The 22830-nt window shown below is 44.6% G+C and overlaps 1 protein-coding gene across 4 annotated transcripts; it reads right to left on the bottom strand.

Moving 5' to 3' along the window:
- Positions 1-1679: 1679 nt before the first annotated feature.
- On the bottom strand, positions 1680-13965 carry LOC135556739 (COP9 signalosome complex subunit 2). 4 transcript variants are annotated; one of them, XM_064990155.1, is made up of 13 exons: positions 13862-13965; positions 12931-13044; positions 12773-12850; positions 12486-12611; positions 11954-12052; positions 9049-9126; positions 8479-8653; positions 7970-8148; positions 7681-7733; positions 5823-5920; positions 5379-5461; positions 5008-5066; positions 1680-2255 (listed from the first exon to the last, which is right to left on the bottom strand). In XM_064990155.1, the coding sequence occupies exons 1-13, from the start codon at positions 13919-13921 to the stop codon at positions 2111-2113; spliced, it is 1347 nt and encodes a 448-aa protein (XP_064846227.1). In that variant the 5' UTR covers positions 13922-13965; the 3' UTR covers positions 1680-2110. The 4 variants fall into 4 exon arrangements, with proteins under 4 accessions (XP_064846227.1, XP_064846243.1, XP_064846235.1 ...); XM_064990171.1 differs by having other exon boundaries at positions 11954-12043; XM_064990163.1 differs by having other exon boundaries at positions 13868-13965.
- Between the last annotated feature and the right edge of the window lie 8865 nt (positions 13966-22830).

The following is a 22830-nucleotide window of genomic DNA, read 5'->3' as shown; positions in this document are numbered from 1 at the left end:
GGGTCAAACGTTTTGGGTAGCCTTCCACAAGCTTCCCACAATAAGTGGGGTGAATTTTTGCCCAATCCTCCTGACAGTGCTGGTGTAACTGAGTCAGGTTTGTAGTCCTCCTTGCTCATACACACTTTTTCAGTTCTGCCCACAAATCTTCAATGGGATTAAGGTCAGGGCTTTGTGATGGCCACTCCAATACCTTGACTTTGTTGTCCTCAAGCCATTTTGCCACAACTTTGGAAGTATGCTTGGGGTCATTGTCCATTTGGAAGACCCATTTGCGACCAAGCTTTAACTTTCTGACTGATGTCTTGAGATGTTGCTTCAATTTATCCACAATTTTCCTCCCTCATAGTGCCATCTATTTTGTGAAGTGCACCAGTCCCTCCTGCAGCAAAGCACTCCCACAACATGATGCTGCCACTTCACGGTTGGGATGGTGTTCTTCAGCTTGCAAGCCTCCTTTTTCCTCCAAACATAGTGATGGTCATTATGGCCAAACAGTTCTATTTTTGTTTCATCAGACCAGAGGACATTTCTCCAAAAAGTACGATCTTCGTCCCCGTGTGCAGTTGCCTACCATAGTCTGGCTTTTATATGACGGTTTTGGAGTAGTGGCTTCTTCCTTGCAGAGCGGCCTTTCAGGTTATGTCGATATAGGACTAGTTTTACTGTGGATATAGATACTTTTGACCTGTTTCCTCCAGCATCTTCACAAGGTCCTTTGCTGTTGTTCTAAGATTGATTTGCACTTTTCGCACCAAAGTATGTTCATCTCTAGGAGACAAAACGCATCTTCTTCCTGTGAAATATGACAGCTTGTTTGTTACAGATGAACGTGGTCCCATGGTGTTTATACTTGCATACTATTGTTTGTTACAGATGAATGTGGTACTTTCAGGCGTTTGGAAATTTCTCCCAAGGATGAACCAGACTTGTGGAGGGCTACAATTACTTTTCTGAGGTCTTGGCTGATTTCTTTTGATTTACTCATGATGTCAAGCAAAGAGGCACTGTGTTTGAAGGCAGGCCTTGAAATACACCCACAGGTACACCTCCAATTGACTCAAATGATGTCAATTAGCCTATCAGAAGCTTCGAAAGCCATGACATCATTTTCTGGTATTTCCAAGCTGTTTAAAGGCACAGTCAACTTAGTGTATGTAAGCTTCCGACCCACTGGAATTGTGACACAGTGAATTATAAGTGAAATAATTAGTCTGTAAACAATTGTTAGAAAAATGACTTGTGTCATGCACAATGTAGATGTCCTGATCGACTTGCCAAAACTATAGTTTGTTAACAAGAAATTTGTGGAGTGGTCGAAAAACAAGTTTTAATTGCTACAACCAAAGTGTATGTAAACTTCCGACTTCAACTGTATGTCTAGCCTACAACACCGAATCAACTTTTGGATTATAATTCTAACAGATTTCTGCTTTGCTACTGTTCTGTATGCAATGTGATGGATGACATAGATTCCCTCCCATCACTGAAAATGTATCTATCTATTCATAAGTTTCTGCACACAAACAATTGACTAACACTAAGAACAGGAGTCTGTTGCAACTACCAAATAATACTGATATTTACAAATAATATAGTATGGAACCAATGTTAGCATGAGAGCTAAAAAGTAGACGGTATCTAGACCTACATTGAAATGTCATATACAGTAAACACAGTTGGAGAACATTAGTTTGTTTTATTCACAACAGCCAACGTGCATTCAATGCTGCAGCTACATGTTGTGAAAAAGGTTTCCCAACACCAGCTGCCAGTCAACAGGCACAAATAAACCAGTGTGTTTTTGTACTCAAACTGCCCACCGAAGAAAATACAGCGACATTTCTTAAATCATTCTACTAAAGTCTTGTGAAGGGCTTGACGTAAACCGAGATGTCCCTTAGAGAGCGCTGATGTCTTCTAGAAAGCAGCATCTCTCCTTCTCTGGGAAACGCAGTGTCAGATCACAAAACATCTCTGTGCTGCTGTGTAGCTCCTCTCAGCCCATCCACACTGGATCGTTTGGTTTCTATTCTGACACATTGGAACAGTTGATGGAGATTCTCCTTCCTATCTTTCAGTGCTGTCCATTGTCACATGTCAGTCAGAATCATGTGAGTTTGCTGACGATGGCTTGGTTGAGAGAGTTGAGTTGTTTAGTCCATTTGTCTAAGGCAGTGTAGCGCGCACCTCCTCTCTTCTGGTAGTCTAGCTCCAACAACTGGTTGACCTGGTCGATACGGCCTTGGATGGTGCTACAGGGAGGAAACCACAGCACAAGAGATCAGAGAACAATGGTTCAATAAATACAACACAAGAATGGACATCGGCATCCTAGCAACATGACTAAACATTCTTTCCATCTTGGTCAGGAAAACATTTAGAAATGTATCAATATTGTATAAAACAATGCATTTTTATATAAAAATGGGATCAACAACATCAACATCAATATTTGCATTTGGTTATGGTTCAAATTACACAAATCACTGTGGATAGCATTAGTTGGAGTCATTGTTGAACTTCTTTCACTGTTTGGTTTCTGTCAAGCACCTGAACCACTGATGTGTGTACTCTCTCTCTCAACCAATTATCACATCTACACTAAGCTGTCTGATGAACACATTCCACCACCTCCACATTTCACTACATACAGTACATATTCTGTTGAGCTCCATGACAACGGTGGGAATGCAGTGTCAAATGTCAATCTGTTCCAGTTGACTGGCTGTAGATCTGATCAGGCTGAGGGTAGTAAACAATACACAGCAGTCTGCTACAGTAGCATGGGAAATAATAAAGACATGCTAGATAAGATACCCGCAAACTGTTGATTTCTCCCAAAGTTTTATTTGCCCAACGTTTTGATCAATAGATCTTCATCCGGCTGACAAGGACCTTTGGGTCAAAACGTTGCACAATAAAACTGCGGGAGCAATCAACAGTTTACAGGTATCTTTCATCAGTTTACTTTTTGTAGCCTGCAAGTTACTGAATGTGTGCATGTACACTACTTCTAAACTAAATAATGAAACCAGTAATAGATGACAGATCTGCAATAAATTAAACAGGGAAGAATAGCACCACAGAGAGAGAGAGAGAGAGAGACAGAGAGAGAGACTCATGCTGGCCTCCTGCATTCCTCAAAGTGCAGGGTGGAAACTATGAGGAACTGAGAAATGAGGAATTCAAATGATCCCCGTACACGAAACATGTCTTAACACACATGCACAAGAAACATGCTCTGCTTCGTCTTGTGATGCCCGTGTCAGCCAGGTACACTATACACTGAGTATACTAGGACTGTCCCAACAACAAAAAATAGTTTGTGTATGTTTATTTTTTACATATATAGACACACCCTATTGTTTGAATAAAATCAACTATATGTTGGCTACTGAGCATGTCTGATGCTTTAAGCACTGCAATTAAAAATAAAGACACAAATTACCAAAGAGGGAGCCAGAGATCACTATAGCCTAACCAGAAAGACAAAAACCTGTTCCCAACCAGACCCTCCTCTTCCCGCTGCTGCTGGCCTTTGCAGCTTCTGCCGTTAGGCTCCTGAAGTATCCGGTAATAGGCTACACCAACGGCCATCAACCTTTTCTATTTGGAGTGGCAAGTTATTGTACCATTTCTACTGATCTGCGTGCCAGTTATGATTTTCATATGCACATTTTTGTAAAAGTTCCATTTAATGTATAATAAAGTCTTCATATCTCAAAATCAATGTCATGTGGTCAATAAGAATTCTACCTAAAGAAAAAAGTAACTTCTATTGCCAATAGGTAAAAATAGCCTACATAATGCCAACAAATAAAAACACTGCAGGCCACAGGTAGAAAAAATCCTGATAAAAATAAATATCCTATAAATCACATAAGTAATCAAGTAGGCCTTTATGACGTTTCCACCCGTTCAGGGTATTGCATTTTTTCCTCTTTCATGCCGAGTGGTTATCGAAAGAGCTGAAATATTTTTTAAATAGGCTACGTTGAGGAACTATTTTCATTCTCAATGGATGTAAAAACAGACTTTGTTTACTTGCTGTTGAAGGCGAAGAAAACATTTATTTGAGAAGCTCCACAGTGATGGGGAGTTAAGACAATCGGAAATACTATCCGATCCCCAAATTGGCACACACTCGGCTAACAATGTGTCCACTCCTACAATGACAACGGTAAGACTGGAATAATAATATTGTGAAAGCATTCAAATAAATGACAGTAACCAAACACTGTAGATAAGAAATGTTGGTCATTTACGTTAAATGTACTGCTGGTGATACTGGTGTACCATCCCGCAGCCTGCAAAGGATTAGTCCATTCAGACAGGAGTGAATCAGACAGATGTCTCGTGTGCCATCATTTTTTTGAATATATTTGCCACTGCTCCACTGAAAAAAACTCTTGGTTGACCAACAGCCTATTGACCAAACAATCGACTAAATGGGGTAAGCCCTAAGAGCATACAAAACATTAGGAACACCTTCCTAATATAGTGTTGCACCCTTCGCCCTTTGGCCCTCAGAACAGCCTCAATTCATCAGGGACTGGACTCTACAAGATGTCAAAAGGGGATGCTGGCCCATGTTGAATCCAATGTTTCCTTCCCACAGTTGTGTCAAGTAGGCTGGATGTCCTTTGGGTGGAGGACCATCCTGATACACACAGGAAACCCATCAGCGATCCATGTCTCAAGGCTTTAAAATCCTTCTTCAACCCGTCTCCTCCCCTTCATCTACACTGACTGAAGTGGATTTAACAAGTGAAATAAGGGGTCATAGCTTTCACCTGGTCAGTCTGTCAATGGAAGAGCACTCGGTGTAGTATATAAGAGGTATTCAGCCTCTCATAGAAATACAGAAGAGTCTAGAGAAAACATACAAGTCTTCCATGGCGTGAATGTCTGTTTGATGCAAAAAATTAAATCCTAACAGTGTATTCTACACTCCTAAATGGTAGTTTGGGCCACAGATCAGATGCATGTCTAGGACAAACTTACTTGTCCAATATGCATTGCACCAACAAACTCTCCACGTCACAAACATCTATGTTCAGCTCCTGAGACAGAGGAGACAGAACACAGGGCGTTACACTTTGATCAATCCAAACAGCAACATCAGAGACCTAATAAATACATGATCGACTCAGCAAAGTTCATTATCAGATACATTATCAATACACACAGTGAAGTCAATGATTAACTAGCCTGGTCTCAGATCTGTTTGTGCTGTCCTACCAACACTTATTGTAAAAATCATCATGCCAATGACCATAGGAATTGGCAAAACAAAAACAACAACAAAAAAATCACACAAACAGATCTTGGACCAGGCTAGTTAGTCCAGATGCCTGTGCTGTCCTCAGACTTACCTTAGAGATGAATGGGATGTGTATTCTAGTGTAAGGCTTGATGAGCGCGATAAGGACCTGGGTCCTGATGTTCCGCAGCAGCTCTGGAAAATAAGACAAAACAGCACTGATCAGAGTCTCTTCAGTCCACACCCCGTCCACCAGGGCACACTCACCCCGTCCACCAGGGCACACTCACCCCGTCCACCAGGGCACACTCACCCCGTCCACCAGGGCACACTCACCCCGTCCACCAGGGCACACTCACCCCGTCCACCAGGGGGCACACTCACCCCGTCCACCAGGGCACACTCACCCCGTCCACCAGGGAACTCAATATGCAGATACTGGTACAGTTTGTTGTTTGTTGAAACCTCGTCTTCAATGCAATACTTCCATGTCTCGTTCATCAACAAATGTGAGAAAGCCCACACATATACACACAGGCACACAAACACCACTCACCCTCTATGTGTTCTCTGATGAAGGGGTCATCCATGATACTACTATGGTTGGTCTTCAGTATCTTCTCAAACTCTGTGATGTCATTATTCTGATAGGAGCTGAGAGTAGACACACAACAGTAGAATAGTCACTGGGTTAGAATAATGACATTACAATCCATAAAATAATGACAGACAGTTGAAGTCAGAAGTTTACATACACCTTAGCCAAATACATTTATTCTTAGTTTCACAATTCCTGACATTTAATCCTAGTAATAATTCCCTGTTTGAGGTCAGTTAGGATCACCACTTTATTTTAAGAATGTGAAATGTCAGAATAATAGTAGAGAGAATGATTTATTTCAGCTTTTATTTCTTTCATCACATTCCCAGTGGGTCAGAAGTTTACATACACTCAATTAGTATTTGGTAGCATTGCCTTTAAATTGTTTAACTAAGGTCAAACGTTTTGGGTAGCCTTCCACAAGCTTCCCACAATAAGTTGGGTGAATTTTGGCCCATTCCTCCTGACAGAGCTGGTGTGACTGAGTCAGGTTTTTAGGCATCCTTGCTCACACACGCTTTTTCAGTTCTGCCTACAAATCTTCAATGGGATTGAGGTCAGGGCTTTGTGATGGCCACTCTAATACCTTGACTTTGTTGTCCTTAAGCCATTTTGCCACAACTTTAGAAGTATGCTTGGGGTCATTGTCCATTTGGAAGACCCATTTGTGACCAAGCTTTAACTTCTTGAATGATGTCTCGAGCTGTTGCTTCAATTTATCCACATAATTTTCCTCCCTCATAATGCCATCTATTTTGTGAAGTGCACCAGTCCCTCCTGCAGCAAAGCACCCCACAACATGATGCTGCCACCCCCGTGCTTCACCTTGTTGGGATGGTGTTCTTTGGCTTGCAAGCCTCCCCCTTTTCCTCCAAACATAACAATGGTCATTATGGCCAAACAGTTATATTTTTGTTTCATCAGACTAGAGGACATTTCTCCAAAAAGTATGATCTTTGTCCCCATGTGCACTTGCAAACCGTTGTCTGGCTTTTTTATGATGGTTTTGGAGCAGTGGCTTCTTCCTTGCAGAGCGGCCTTTCAGGTTATGTCGATATAGGACTTGTTTTACTGTGGATATAGATACTTTTGTACCGGTTTCCTCCAGCATCTTCACAAGGTCCTTTGATTTATACTTTTCGCACCAAAATACGTTCATCTCTAGGAGACAAAAGGTGTCTCCTTCCTGAGCGGTATGATGGCCGCGTGGTCCCATGGTGTTAAGGGAGGAGACCAGAGCTAAAGAGCAAATGCCTTTCAAATGGGCTTTTTATGGTCGTTGCCATTCAATCCAGCATCCGCTGTGTTAACGAATGTGGAACCCGTGAACGGTAGGGCATTCATGCTTCTCACACTGTTCAGAGCAGACATACCAGAAACCCCTCCCCAACTACACCTGTCAACCAGTCATCGTCTGGGAAACAAACAGAGCTCACGGAGGCCTCAGCCTCGTTTTACATTTTGAGAGAGAGGTGTCAGAGCCACAGGAGTGGTTCCATTTCCTTCTGCAATTGCATCAAAATCACAGAGCAGAAACCCTCTGTGTCGTGGATCCCAGACTGATCATACATTAGGTTGAAGAGACGCCACAGCTGAACCCGTGGTTAAAGGGTATCTTCACTATGTTACACCTCCATCAACCACTTATATGTGATGTAAAACAATAACAGTTTGGGTCGACTGACAACTCAGCACAAATATGTGGAAATAGGTTGTAAATAGTGACGTTATCGTATAACTGATGCCATGGCTTTCTACCCTAAAATATCAGCAACACCACCATGGATGACTAGAAGCACAAACGTCTTCTTACCTTACTAGATTTGTCATGGCCAAGATCTCTGGGTCGTTTTTATAGGGTTTGGCCTGTCACAGAAAAACACAATAAGAACAGCCACTGTAATACAACACTGTATCAAGCAGTGTTTGCTGCAGGTGATTTGAATTTGATTAATGCAACGTTGCCTCCAACAATATAAAGGTACAGGATGCATCCACCACGTGTATTGTTCCATAATGATCATGTTAGTATTTGCTCTAAGGGGATAAATAACATTTAATTTAACTGGACTTAACTAAACTGAATTGATTGAGTGTTGTACCTCCTGTGAGTCGAAAGGGTTGATTCCAGACTTCATGAGCATGTTGGCCAGCACCAGGTACTTCAGACAGGTGGTTCTCCTGGGGCTGCCTGACTCATCGTAGTTCTTAAACGCCTCAAAGAAGTCTGTGTGGGCCTTCTCAAACTCCCCCTCTCTCAGGTGCATCTTACCTCCACACTCTGGGGAAGGAGATAAAACAGGAACAGGCCTGTTTGTACATCACATAAACACACGCAGTGACTGACACACACACACACATCTTTTTACCCTCTTATACAATATTATCGATTTTATCCACGATAGTGGCAAACCTCCCTGAGTCTTCCTACACGTCAGTTTACAAGGCGTAACCATAGAATTACTATTCGAAGGGGGATTCTTTTTCTATGGTCAATGTATTTATTCAATGTAAACCGCTGTGTGTGGCTCCAATGCAATACATGTAAAATATAATAATGTTGACAGCTATGCTGCCTTCAGGGTTACATCAGTCTACGGTGGTAACACACCCCTGATGACTCCCATAATGAGTGGGTGAGGGATAGCAGACTTGATGTGCAGGGACTGTTCATACAGGGCCTTCAGCTTCTTGTTGTTCTTCTGGGCTGTGTACATCTGGATCTCCAGAGCATAGATCTCCAGGAGCTGGGTGCCTTTCTTTAGGTCGTCCTCCCCGTCATCTGTCTAGAGAGAGACATAGATATACAACATTACAGATCACACACACACACATAAAAGACCATAAATCCCCAATATCCTTTGTCTGCACTGCACATAGAAATAGAACTGAACAGATCAGATATGCACATAACAGACCACAGACCTTCAACATTGTCTGTCTGCAGTGCACATAGATACAGATATACCACATAATAGATCAGATATACACATAACAGACCATATATCTGCAACATCATCTGTCTCCAGTGCACATAGATATACAACATAACAGATCATACCAGTATACAACAACAACAAAAATACTGCTAGCAGCCATATTGGGAACTTAGCTACTCAGATGGCTGTGTAAACCCCATCAGACTAAGCGTTGTCTCAGACTACCACCTGTCTTACTGTACCTGACAGGACTGATGCAGCTGTCTGAGGATCTTCTGTAACTTCCCAAATTCCTCCCTCTCCAGGTACAGCTTGCCCAGCTGAGAGACAACCAGAGGACGACAGTTAAAACAGGCTGACAACCAGAGGACTACAGTTAAAACAGGCTGAGAGACAACCAGAGGACGACAGTTAAAACAGGCTGAGAGACAACCAGAGGACTACAGTTAAAACAGGCTGAGAGACAACCAGAGGACTACAGTTAAAACAGGCTGAGAGACAACCAGAGGACGACAGTTAAAACAGGCTGAGAGACAACCAGAGGACTACAGTTAAAACAGGCTGAGAGACAACCAGAGGACTACAGTTAAAACAGGCTGAGAGACAACCAGAGGACGACAGTTAAAACAGGCTGAGAGACAACCAGAGGACTACAGTTAAAACAGGCTGAGAGACAACCAGAGGACTACAGTTAAAACAGGCTGAGAGACAACCAGAGGACGACAGTTAAAACAGGCTGAGAGACAACCAGAGGACTACAGTTAAAACAGGCTGAGACAACCAGAGACAACTTTAGTTAAAACAGGCTGAGAGACAAAAACAGGCTGAGAGGACGACAGTTAAAACAGGCTGAGAGACAACCAGAGGACGACAGTTAAAACAGGCTGAGAGACAACCAGAGGACGACAGTTAAAACAGGCTGAGAGACAACCAGAGGACTGACGGTTAAAACAGGCTGAGAGACAACCAGAGTTAAAACAGGCTGAGAGACAACCAGAGGACTACAGTTAAAACAGGCTGAGAGACAACCAGAGGACGACAGTTAAAACAGGCTGAGAGACAACCAGAGGACTACAGTTAAAACAGGCTGAGAGACAACCAGAGGACTACAGTTAAAACAGGCTGAGAGACAACCAGAGGACTACAGTTAAAACAGGCTGAGAGACAACCAGAGGACTACAGTTAAAACAGGCTGAGAGACAACCAGAGGACAACCAGAGGACTACAGTTAAAACAGTTAAAAACAGGCTGAGAGACAACCAGAGGACTACAGTTAAAACAGGCTGAGAGACAACCAGAGGACTACAGTTAAAACAGGCTGAGAGACAACCAGAGGACTACAGTTAAAACAGGCTGAGAGACAACCAGAGGACTACAGTTAAAACAGGCTGACAACCAGAGGACTACAGTTAAAACAGGCTGAGAGACAACCAGAGGACTACAGTTAAAACAGGCTGAGAGACAACCAGAGGACTACAGTTAAAACAGGCTGACAACCAGACAGACAACCAGAGGACTACAGTTAAAACAGGCTGAGAGACAACCAGAGGACTACAGTTAAAACAGGCTGAGAGACAACCAGAGGACTACAGTTAAAACAGGCTGAGAGACAACCAGAGACAACTTTAGTTAAAACAGGCTGAGAGACAACCAGAGGACGACAGTTAAAACAGGCTGAGAGACAACCAGAGGACGACAGTTAAAACAGGCTGAGAGACAACCAGAGGACGACAGTTAAAACAGGCTGAGAGACAACCAGAGGACGACAGTTAAAACAGGCTGAGAGACAACCAGAGGACGACAGTTAAAACAGGCTGAGAGACAACCAGAGGACAACAGTTAAAACAGGCTGAGAGACAACCAGAGGACGACAGTTAAAACAGGCTGAGAGACAACCAGAGGACGACAGTTAAAACAGGCTGAGAGACAACCAGAGGACGACAGTTAAAACAGGCTGAGAGACAACCAGAGGACGACAGTTAAAACAGGCTGAGAGACAACCAGAGGACGACAGTTAAAACAGGCTGAGAGACAACCAGAGGACGACAGTTAAAACAGGCTGACAACCAGAGGACGACAGTTAAAACAGGCTGAGAGACAACCAGAGGACGACAGTTAAAACAGGCTGAGAGACAACCAGAGGACGACAGTTAAAACAGGCTGAGAGACAACCAGAGGACGACAGTTAAAACAGGCTGAGAGACAACCAGAGGACTACAGTTAAAACAGGCTGAGAGACAACCAGAGGACTACAGTTAAAACAGGCTGACAACCAGAGGACGACAGTTAAAACAGGCTGAGAGACAACCAGAGGACTACAGTTAAAATAGGCTGAGAGACAACCAGAGGACGACAGTTAAATACAGGCTGAGAGACAACCAGAGGACGACAGTTAAAACAGGCTGAGAGACAACTTTAGTTAAAACAGGCTGAGAGACAACCAGAGGACTACAGTTAAAACAGGCTGAGACAACCAGAGGACGACAGTTAAAACAGGCTGAGAGACAACCAGAGGACGACAGTTAAAACAGGCTGACAACCAGAGGACGACAGTTAAAACAGGCTGAGAGACAACCAGAGAACGACAGCTAAAACAGGCTGAGAGACAACCAGAGACAACTTTAGTTAAAACAGGCTGAGAGACAACCAGAGGACGACAGCTAAAACAGGCTGAGAGACAACCAGAGACAACTTTAGTTAAAACAGGCTGAGAGACAACCAGAGGACGACAGTTAAAACAGGCTGAGAGACAACCAGAGGACGACAGTTAAAACAGGCTGAGAGACAATAACAACTTCTATGTTTGTGCTATAACTATCACTAAATAAGGATGTTAGGGTGATGTTTGGCAAACAATTTAACACAAACAGATCTCGCTACCAGTCTAGGGCATTGCAGAGGTAGAAACTCCCAAACACAGAGGCCTGACAAACTGCCAGATCAGATATTGTCCTACCCATAGAAATAAACAGAAACATTGTGTACTACATGCATATGTCCCAATTCTCACTTGTTCACTTCACTTTACTGATTTCAGAGGAAATTACTAGTCCCTGCCTCCACCAATCCACTGCTTTTTTATTTTTGTGGGAAGTAGTGACTGAGTGCACACTAGGAAAAAGCTGATATTATTTTGGCACACCCTACCTTTGTGTTGGTTTTGAACCAGAGTCTGTCGTTCTTGGCATCCTTCAGAGCGTCCAGCGTCGTTTCATAAAACTCCTGCAGCAGGTCCATCTGTGACACATAAAACAACCAACCACAGCCCACATTAACACCTCAGTCATCCAGAACATAAACCTCAACCTACATTAACACCTCAGTCATCTAGAACATGAACCTCAGCCTACATTAACACCTCCGTCATCTAGAACATGAACCTCAGCCCACATTAACACCTCCGTCATCTAGAACATGAACCTCAGCCTACATTAACACCTCAGTCATGTAGAACATGGAACCACTGCCACCACTTCATTCATACCAATAGGACTGACCCAGAGTCAGTAACTTTATCGGCCATATAAGACAAAAGTTGTAAGAAATTGATATTGATAAAAAGTTGTTTTTATAAATGGAATAACAAACAGTTCACATCACTTGAGATTTGAGCCAAAATAAAGATGTGAGCTTTGAGGCCAAAAATCCTTTGTTCTAGTTCCAGGTATTGGGTCTATACCTGTTTGGAGGTGGAGATGTAGTCTAGGATGGAGTTGATGGACTTCTCTGAGTAGTTTCTGGTCACAGCGCTCCGGATGTACGTCAACAGCTGCTTGTACCGAGACATCATCTCTGGGAAGTCGGTCTGCAGGACACACACAGTTCGACAGTCGACAGGGCATTGAGTTATGTTGCAGTGGGAATGACAGTATGTCATAAAGAAAACCTCACAAGCACTAATCATACGGACTCAGAGACAGAGAGTAGACATTTTGAGACAACACCACAGAGCATTTCATTTCTTACTAGCTTGAAGTTGATTTTGATCATCTGTTTTAGGGCTTTGAACCCCCATTCTCCCTTCTCTCCCTCCAGCTCCAATACCTGCCAATAGAGAGTACACATTACCATCATACACTCATCAATCTGTGAGCGAGTGGAGCGCGTGAGTAGCCAGTACCCACCTTCTGAAAGCTGTTGAGAGCCGCTTTGGGGTCATCCTCCTTCAGTGCTTTGGAATTGTAGTACTGGTTTTCCAAGTCGACATTTGGCTCTGAGTTACTGTCCTCGGAATATTCCTGGGTGGAGACATAAACTCAGGACATAAGTTAGCTGGCTATGAGTTAACACAACAAAAATTGATAACGTGACAGAGATGTTATGATTGGGTTAACGGCTTGCCATAGTTGTTTACTAATGAGTCTAAGTAGCTATTGATAACGTGACAGAGATGTTATGATTGGGCTACGGCTTGCCATAGTTGCTTACTAATGAGTCTAAGGAGCTAGCAGTTTTCTCTAACCAGCAACGGCGCATGCGCGGCCACAGGGTAGTTATCTACACCGATCTCGCTAAACGGTTGTATGCTTGTGGCTAGCTATGGTGACATAACATGCTATAATAAATTGACTAATATAGCTAACTCAGTATACTATAGCAAACTCAGTTTCCCCCATGCCAAGCAGCCGAGCTTAGCTAGCTCTAGCAGCAACTCTGCAAGCTATCCTCGCCTTTATGCTAACGTTAGCTGAACTAGCTAGCTATCTAGGTAGTTTAGCTACCTAACTAGCTAACTCCCCTGCTCCGACCTATACACCGAGCTCGCTAAACGGTTGTATGTTTGTGGCTAGCTATGGTGACATAACATGCTAAAATAAATTGACTAGTATAGCTAACTCAGTATACTATAGCAAACTCAGTTTCCCCCATGCCGAGCTTAGCTAGCTCTAGCAGCAACTCTGCAAGCTATCCTCGCCTTTATGCTAACGTTAGCTGAACTAGCTACCTAACTAGCTAACTCCCCTGCTCCGACCTAACTAATGAAAATATACTAAGGAAACAGCTCTGATTAAACATCAATAAACAAGGAAATAGAAACGTATTATGTAAACTTACGCTTACCAGATCATAATCTTCTTCATCGTCGCACATGAAATCATCTTCCATGTCAGACATCTTGACGGGTCTTCGGCGACAACAAACAAATCGCAGCTCTACAGCGCCACCAAACACTACGCCGGTTTCAGCATAGTACTGCATTATTCTTTCTGGTATTGTAGTTCGCTTTTCTACCGGAAGCTGGCGCTGTCACATCACAGTATAGATCTGTAACATTTCTAGTCTTTTCAATTAATTCAATTTGACTCACGGATAACTATCTTACCTTATCATCATAGAAATAGCCATAAAAAACTTGCATAAAATCAAAGGGACAAGCATGAGGACCATGTATTTATGAAGTCTTACCCCTGCCTTACCTCCCAAATCTTACCTCATTTACACACACTGTATATAGATTTTATCCTATTGTGTTATTGACTGTACATTTGTTTATTCCATGTGTAACTCTGTGTTGTTGTTTGTGTCGCACTACTTTGCTTTATCTTGGCCAGGTCGCAGTTGTTAATGAGAACTTGTTCTCAACTGGCCTACCTGGTTAAATAAAGGGGAAATAAAATATTTAAAAAGTCTACCGGATATATCAGGGACTCGTCCCTATTGTAAAACTGAAGAGTGCAGAGATGGTAGTGTGTGTGTGTGTGTGTGTGTGTGTGTGTGTGTGTGTGTGTGTGTGTGTGTGTGTGTGTGTGTGTGTGTGTGTGTGTGTGTGTGTGTGTGTGTGTGTGTGTGTGTGTGTGGAGGGGGAAGTCATATACATACACACAAATTTGAGATTTTTGGTTCCAACCGCTGTGTCTTTGCGAGACGCGTAGTAGGTGAACGGAAAAGCATTCCTCATGAAGCTGGTTGAGAGAATGCCGAAAGGGTGGCTACTTTGAAGAATCTAAAATATCAAATATATTTTGATTTGTTTGTTTGAAACTTTTTTGGTTACTACATGATTCTATATGTGTTATTTAATAGTTTTGATTTCTTCACTATTATTCTACAATGTAGAAAATAGTAAAAATAAAGAAAAACCCTTGAATGAGTAGATGTGTCCAAACTTTTGACTGGTACTGTACATACACACACATTGACAGGGGCTGAGTCACTGGCTTACTGGTGGTCTTTCATGCCGTCCCTAGGAGGGGTGCGTCACTTGAGTGGGTTGAGTCACTGATGTGATCTTCCTGTCTGGGTTGGCGCCCCTCCCCCTTGGGTTGTGCCGTGGCGGAGATCTTTGTGGGCTATACTCGGCCTTGTCTCAGGATGGTAAGTTGGTGGTTGAAGATATCCCTCTAGTGGTGTGGGGGCTGTGCTTCGGCAAAGTGGGTGGGGTTATATCCTTCCTGTTTGGCCCTGTCCGGTGGTATCATCGGATGGGGCCACAGTGTCTCCTGACCCCTCCTGTCTCAGCCTCCAGTATTTATACTGCAATAGTTTATGTGTCGGGGGGCTAGGGTCAGTTTGTTATATCTGGAGTACTTCTCCTGTCTTATCCAGTGTCCTGTGTGAATTTAAGTATGCTCTCTCTAATTCTCTCTTTCTTTCTCTCTTTCTTTCTCTCTCTCGGAGGACCTGAGCCCTAGGACCATGCCTAAGGACTACCTGGCATGGTGACTCCTTGCTGTCCCCAGTCCACCTGGCCGTGCTGCTGCTCCAGTTTCAACTGTTCTGACTGCGGCTATGGAATCCTGACCTGTTCACCGGACGTGCTACCTGTCCCAGACCTGCTGTTTTCAACTCTCTAGAGACAGCAGGAGTGGTAGAGATACTCTTAATGATCGGCTATGAAAAGCCAACTGACATTTACTCCTGAGGTGCTGACTTGCTGCACCCTCGACAACTACTGTGATTATTATTATTTGACCATGCTGGTCATTTATGAACATTTGAACATCTTGGCCATGTTCTGTTATAATCTCCACCCGGCACAGCCAGAAGAGGACTGGCCACCCCTCATAGCCTGGTTCCTCTCTAGGTTTCTTCCTAGGTTTTGGCCTTTCTAGGGAGTTTTCCTAGCTACCGTGCTTCTACACCTGCATTGCTTGCTGTTTGGGGTTTTAGGCTGGGTTTCTGTACAGCACTTTGAGATATCAGCTGATGTACGAAGGGCTATATAAATAAATTTGATACATTTGATTTGATTTGATTGACCCAGCTGCAATCCCACACTGAGAAATGGGTCTGAACCATGACAAGAGGTTTTCAGCATTTTGATAGGGTCAAATCATTTGTTTAAAGGGATTTCAACAGGCCAGTCTCTGGGGTACTCAGAGAAAAAAACACCCTTGGCAGAGTTGGTTTGTTCTCAGCAGTGAGGGACTCACCGAGGCATGAACTATGAATGTGGATCTATTGGAGTGTTTTTTACTAACATTGCGTGATAACTCTGGGAGGCCGTTTCTGAATAGAGTGGAGTCAACCCTGTGGATCAGGTTTAAAAATATTTCATGAGCTTTTTAAAACAGTGTTGGCTGCCACTCTATGACACACACACACACACACACACACACACACACACACACACACACACACACACACACACACACACACACACACACACACACACACACACACACACACACACACACACACACACACACACACACACACACACTGTGATGGCTGCCACAGCATGTGTCCTGTCTGTAATCTCTCTCTCCCTCACTAGGGAGATTGTTTTACACCAGACTCACTAACATATTTTATTACTAAAGAGATTCCTTTTCTGAGAAGACTGATTTCTAATTTAAGAAAGAGGCCTGAGACGTGTCATAACCGCATTGTGGAAGACAGAAGAGCTTTAGTTGGTTTATCCCATTATTCTGGACCCGTTGGAGCATAATATTTATAACATCATCTGATGGATCCAACACCAGAGAAAGGAGAGCAGGGCAGGATGTGTCAGCATGCTGTTACTGGGAAACAGGGCTCCTTTGTCACAAGTGTGTGTGTGTGTGTGTGTGTGTGTGTGCAGAGATGGGCAACAATGGCAAAATTCCCTAAAGACTAACGTATCAAAACAAAATACAACAATAACCTCAACAACATTGTTAATAACGGTAACAAACAAACAAAAAACGTTTTACTTGCTATGACTCTGATATGTGGTTGTTTATCTACTTTAGTTGAATGCACTGACTTTATGTCGCTCTGGATGCTAAATGACCAAAATACAAATGTAAAAATGACCACTTGCAAAGCATGGATATTATTATTCTAATAAGCCACACCCCTTCAAATGGACAAAGATACAGCAACATGTATCTTGTAATAAAATACCCTAAAGAATGTATGAAAATAACATGCCAAATACTGTTTTTATAAAGATATTTATTTTCAAAATATAGAAAATACATAATAGACAGACTATTTCAGTCAGATGTCCTGTGCAGTTAGAAATGGAACAAATACATGTGTGAACTGTCACGAATTTCGCCGAAGATGGTGCCTCTTCCTGTTCGGGCGGCGCTCGGCCGTCGTCGTCGCCGGCCTATTAGCTGCCATCGATTCCCTTTCCGTTTGTTTCTGTTTATTGGGTTTAATTGGGTACACCTGTTTTGAGTTAGTGTTTGTTTGTAGGCTATTTAAAGCACTAGGCCCGCTGGGTATTTGTGCGGCCTTGTTCTCTGTTATTTGGTGTATTAGTGTGAGCGATATTTTCCGGACAGTTTTAGTCCTTTGTATTTTGGACGGGTTGTTTCATGCGCCCTTGTGTTTTGCATGTCCGTGTCTCCACTGTCTTTGGAATAAAATATCCACGTACGGAAAGGGAATTACCTGCTCTCTGCGCTTGACTCCTCCACTCAGCATTCATGGAAGTCGTAACATGAACCAAGTGCTTTTTCAATTTCACCTTATTTTAGAAGAAATAGTAAATTTTCTATCAGGACTGTTGAAAAGTATTTTGTATTTTGAAAATACATAATACAGCTATCTAAATTATCTTGTTACAAAATACACTGGACTATAGTTCAGGCCAGTGAAATACAGATTACAAAATACTCAAAAGTAATTTAAATATGCATTTTAAATACATGTAAAATAAATACTGCCTCTGGTCTCTCTCTCTGGGCCTGTGATCAGTAATCAGACCAGCTCTGGTCTCTCTCTCTGGGCCTGTGATCAGTGATCAGACCAGCTCTGGTCTCTCTCTCTGGGCCTGTGATCAGTGATCAGACAAGCTCTGGTCTCTCTCTCCTGGCCTGTGATCAGTGATCAGACCAGCTCTGGTCTCTCTCTCTGGGCCTGTGATCAGTGATCAGACCAGCTCTGGTCTCTCTCTCTGGGCCTGTGATCAGTGATCAGACCAGCTCTGGTCTCTCTCTCTGGGCCTGTGATCAGTGATCAGACAAGCTCTGGTCTCTCTCTCCTGGCCTGTGATCAGTGATCAGACAAGCTCTGGTCTCTCTCTCTTGGCCTGTGATCAGTGATCAGACAAGCTCTGGTCTCTCTCTCCTGGCCTGTGATCAGTGATCAGACAAGCTCTGGTCTCTCTCTCTCTGGGCCTGTGATCAGTAATCAGACCAGCTCTGGTCTCTCTCTCTTGGCCTGTGATCAGTAATCAGCCCAGCTCTGGTCTCTCTCTCTAGGTCTGTGATCAGTGATCAGCCCAGCTCTGGTCTCTCTCTCTGGGTCTGTGATCAGTAATCAGCCCAGCTCTGGTCTCTCTTTCTCTTGGCCTGTGATCAGTAATCAGACCAGCTCTGGTCTCTCTCTCGTGGGCTGTGATCAGTGATCAGACCAGCTCTGGTCTCTCTCTCTCTGGGCCTGTGATCAGTAATCAGACCAGCTCTGGTCTCTCTCTCTTGGCCTGCAATCAGTGATCAGCCAAGCTCTGGTCTCTCTCTCTGGGCCTGTGATCAGTGATCAGCCCAGCTCTGGTCTCTCTCTCTGGGTCTGTGATCAGTGATCAGACCAGCTCTGGTCTCAATCTCTCTGGGCCTGTGATCAGTGATCAGCCCAGCTCTGGTCTCTCTCTCTGGGCCTGTGATCAGTGATCAGCCCAGCTCTGGTCTCTCTCTCTCTGGCCTGTGATCAGTGATCAGACCAGCTCTGGCCTCTCTCTCTGGGTCTGTGATCAGTAATCAGCCCAGCTCTAGTCTCTCTCTCTGGACCTGTGATCAGTGATCAGCCCAGCTCTGGTCTCTCTCTCTGGGCCTGTGAGTCAACTCAGCCAGACTTCTCATTATCACACTGACTCACATTGTCTGTCTGTGATGAATAGGACCATTTCACCAACCTGCTAACATCAACCTACTGGGTAACATCAAACAATAATGATTAATTGACAGTCTCTATGGATACGTGCTTCAAACTTCTCTTCCTCCATCTCCAATACCTGCCAATGGAGAGATTAAATAACCACCATCAATTTGGTGTGTGTGTGTGTGCATGTGTGAGTTGATTGTGAGTGTGTGTGTGTGCACGCTGCCTGTATATATTTCTGTGTTATTATAAACATCACAGTGCTGCCCTCTCCTCTCACCTCTCTCTCTCTCTGGTGATTCATGTAATAACTTTAAAACATGGATATTATTCCCCAACCTCTAATGTAAACAACAGGGTTTATCTGCCGTTTCATTTGGGGTTGTCAAAAACTGCTTCAGGCTGCAGTTAATAATGCTGATCCAGTAAATGTAATCTTGTTTCTGACAGTTCCTTAAACATTAGCAGCCCCTTTAATGTGTCTCCAACAGGGCAGCTGGCAACCATGGCAACCACCATGGCCCTGTGTCCTCTACCCAGCATGCAGTCTGATTTTATACTTCTCTCTAAATGTGTTTATCTAGGAAGGAGCTCACGGAAGGGGCCCTAACTCTCTTACACACACACACAGATACACACGCACACACACAGCAACAAGAAAACAGAATGTCTAGTCACGCATCTTGGGCAGGTTAGGAAGGGAACACAGTTCTGATGACCCTGGGGATCTGGCATAGAGAAGAGAGAGGGAGGGCACACACACACACACACACACACACACACACACACACACACACACACACACACACACACACACACACACACACAGATGCACAAACACACACACACACTCTCCCTACCTCGTGCCCTCTCCCTCCCTCTCTTTCTCTCTCCCCCTCTCTTCTCCATGCCAGAACCCCAGGGTCATCAGAGCTGTGTTCCCTCCCTAACCTGCCCAAGATGCGTGACTAGACATTTTGTTTTTTTGTTGCTGTGTTTTTTTACAAGGTAGAAGCGTGTCTTACTTTTATACAGCAATTTGTGTTCGGCAGTGATGTTATTGCACTTCAAACCCGGCTTGGAGAGCAGAAAACACGCTGCTGCCAAGTCCACACACACCCTCTCCACATCGCACGCGAGCTGGCTGTGGTATGTGCCTGGTAAGGGGTGTGTAGGTGGTTGAGGTTTGGGGGTATATGACTGGGGAGAGGTATATGACTGGGGAGGGGTATATGACTGGGGAGGGGTATATGACTGAGGAGAGGTATATGACTGGGGAGAGGTATATGACTGGGGAGAGGTATATGACTGGGGAGAGGTATATGACTGGGGAGAGGTATATGACTGGGGAGGGGTATATGACTGGGGAGAGGTATATGACTGGGGAGAGGTATATGACTGGGGAGAGGTATATGACTGGGGAGAGGTATATGACTGGGGAGAGGTATATGACTGGGGAGAGGTATATGACTGGGGAGGGGACTGGGGAGAGGTATATGACTGGGGAGAGGTATATGACTGGGGAGAGGTATATGACTGGGGAGGGGTATATGACTGGGGAGGGGTATATGACTGGGGAGAGGTATATGACTGGGGAGGGGTATATGACTGGGGAGGGGTATATGACTGGGGAGGGGTATATGACTGGGGAGGGTATATGACTGGGGAGGGTATATGACTGGGGAGAGGTATATGACTGGGGAGAGGTATATGACTGGGGATATGACTGGGGAGAGGTATATGACTGGGGAGGGGTATATGGCTGGGGAGGGGTATATGACTGGGGAGAGGTATATGACTGGGGAGGGGTATATGACTGGGGAGGGGTATATGACTGGGGAGGGGTATATGACTGAGGAGAGGTATATGACTGGGGAGAGGTATATGACTGGGGAGAGGTATATGACTGGGGAGAGGTATATGACTGGAGAGGTATATGACTGGGGAGGGGTATATGGCTGGGGAGAGGTATATGACTGGGGAGAGGTATATGACTGGGGAGAGGTATATGACTGGAGAGGTATATGACTGGGGAGAGGTATATGACTGTATATGACTGGGGAGAGGTATATGACTGGAGAGGTATATGACTGGGGAGGGGTATATGGCTGGGGAGAGGTATATGACTGGGGAGAGGTATATGACTGGGGAGAGGTATATGACTGGAGAGGTATATGACTGGGGAGAGGTATATGACTGGGGAGGGGTATATGACTGGGGAGGGGTATATGACTGGGGAGGGGTATATGACTGGGGAGAGGTATATGACTGGGGAGGGTATATATGACTGGGGAGAGGTATATGACTGGGGAGGGGTATATGGCTGGGGTGGGGTATATGACTGGGGAGAGGTATATGACTGGGGAGGGGTATATGACTGGGGAGGGGTATATGACTGGGGAGGGTATATGACTGGGGGAGGGGTATATGACTGGGGAGAGGTATATGACTGGGGAGAGGTATATGACTGGGGAGAGGTATATGACTGGGGAGGGTATATGGCTGGGGAGAGGGTATATGACTGGGGAGAGGTATATGACTGGGGAGGGGTATATGACTGGGGAGAGGTATATGACTGGGGAGAGGTATATGACTGGGGAGAGGGGAGGGGTATATGACTGGGGAGAGGTATATGACTGGGGAGAGGGTATATGACTGGGGAGGGTATATGACTGGGGAGACTGGGGAGAGGTATATGACTGGGGAGGGTATATGACTGGGGAGAGGTATATGACTGGGGAGAGGTATATGACTGGGGAGGGGTATATGACTGGGGAGAGGTATATGACTGGGGAGAGGTATATGACTGGGGAGAGGTATATGACTGGGGAGAGGTATATGACTGGGGAGGGGTATATGACTGGGGAGAGGTATATGACTGGGGAGGGTATATGACTGGGGAGAGGTATATGGCTGGGGAGAGGTATATGACTGGGGAGGGTATATGACTGGGGAGGTAGGTATATGACTGGGGAGAGGTATATGACTGGGGAGGGGTATATGACTGGGGAGGGTATATGACTGGGGAGAGGTATATGGCTGGGGAGGGTATATGATTGGGGAGAGGTATATGACTGGGGAGAGGTATATGACTGGGGAGAGGTATATGACTGGGGAGAGGTATATGACTGGGGAGAGGTATATGACTGGGGAGAGGTATATGACTGGGGAGAGGTATATGACTGGGGAGGGGTATATGACTGGGGAGGGGTATATGACTGGGGAGAGGTATATGACTGGGGAGGGTATATGACTGGGGAGGGGTATATGACTGGGGAGAGGTATATGACTGGGGAGAGTATATGACTGGGGAGTGGTATATGACTGGGGAGAGGTATATGACTGGGGAGGGGTATATGACTGGGGAGAGGTATATGACTGGGGAGGGTATATGACTGGGGAGGGGTATATGACTGGGGAGGGGTATATGACTGGGGAGGGACTGTATATGACTGGGGAGGGTATATGACTGGGGAGAGGTATATGACTGGGGAGAGGTATATGACTGGGGAGGGTATATGACTGGGGAGGGTATATGACTGGGGAGGGGTATATGACTGGGGAGGGGTATATGACTGGGGAGAGGTATATGACTGGGGAGAGGTATATGACTGGGGAGGGGTATATGACTGGGGAGGGGTATATGACTGGGGAGAGAGGGGTATATGACTGAGGAGAGGTATATGACTGGGGAGAGGTATATGACTGGGGAGAGGTATATGACTGGGGAGACTGGTATATGACTGGGGGAGGGGACTGGGGAGGGGTAT

Source organism: Oncorhynchus masou, chromosome 2 (genome assembly GCF_036934945.1).
Source record: "Oncorhynchus masou masou isolate Uvic2021 chromosome 2, UVic_Omas_1.1, whole genome shotgun sequence".
In the NCBI taxonomy this organism is placed as follows: domain Eukaryota; kingdom Metazoa; phylum Chordata; class Actinopteri; order Salmoniformes; family Salmonidae; genus Oncorhynchus; species Oncorhynchus masou.
This window is presented reverse-complemented; position numbering and strand designations above follow the sequence as displayed.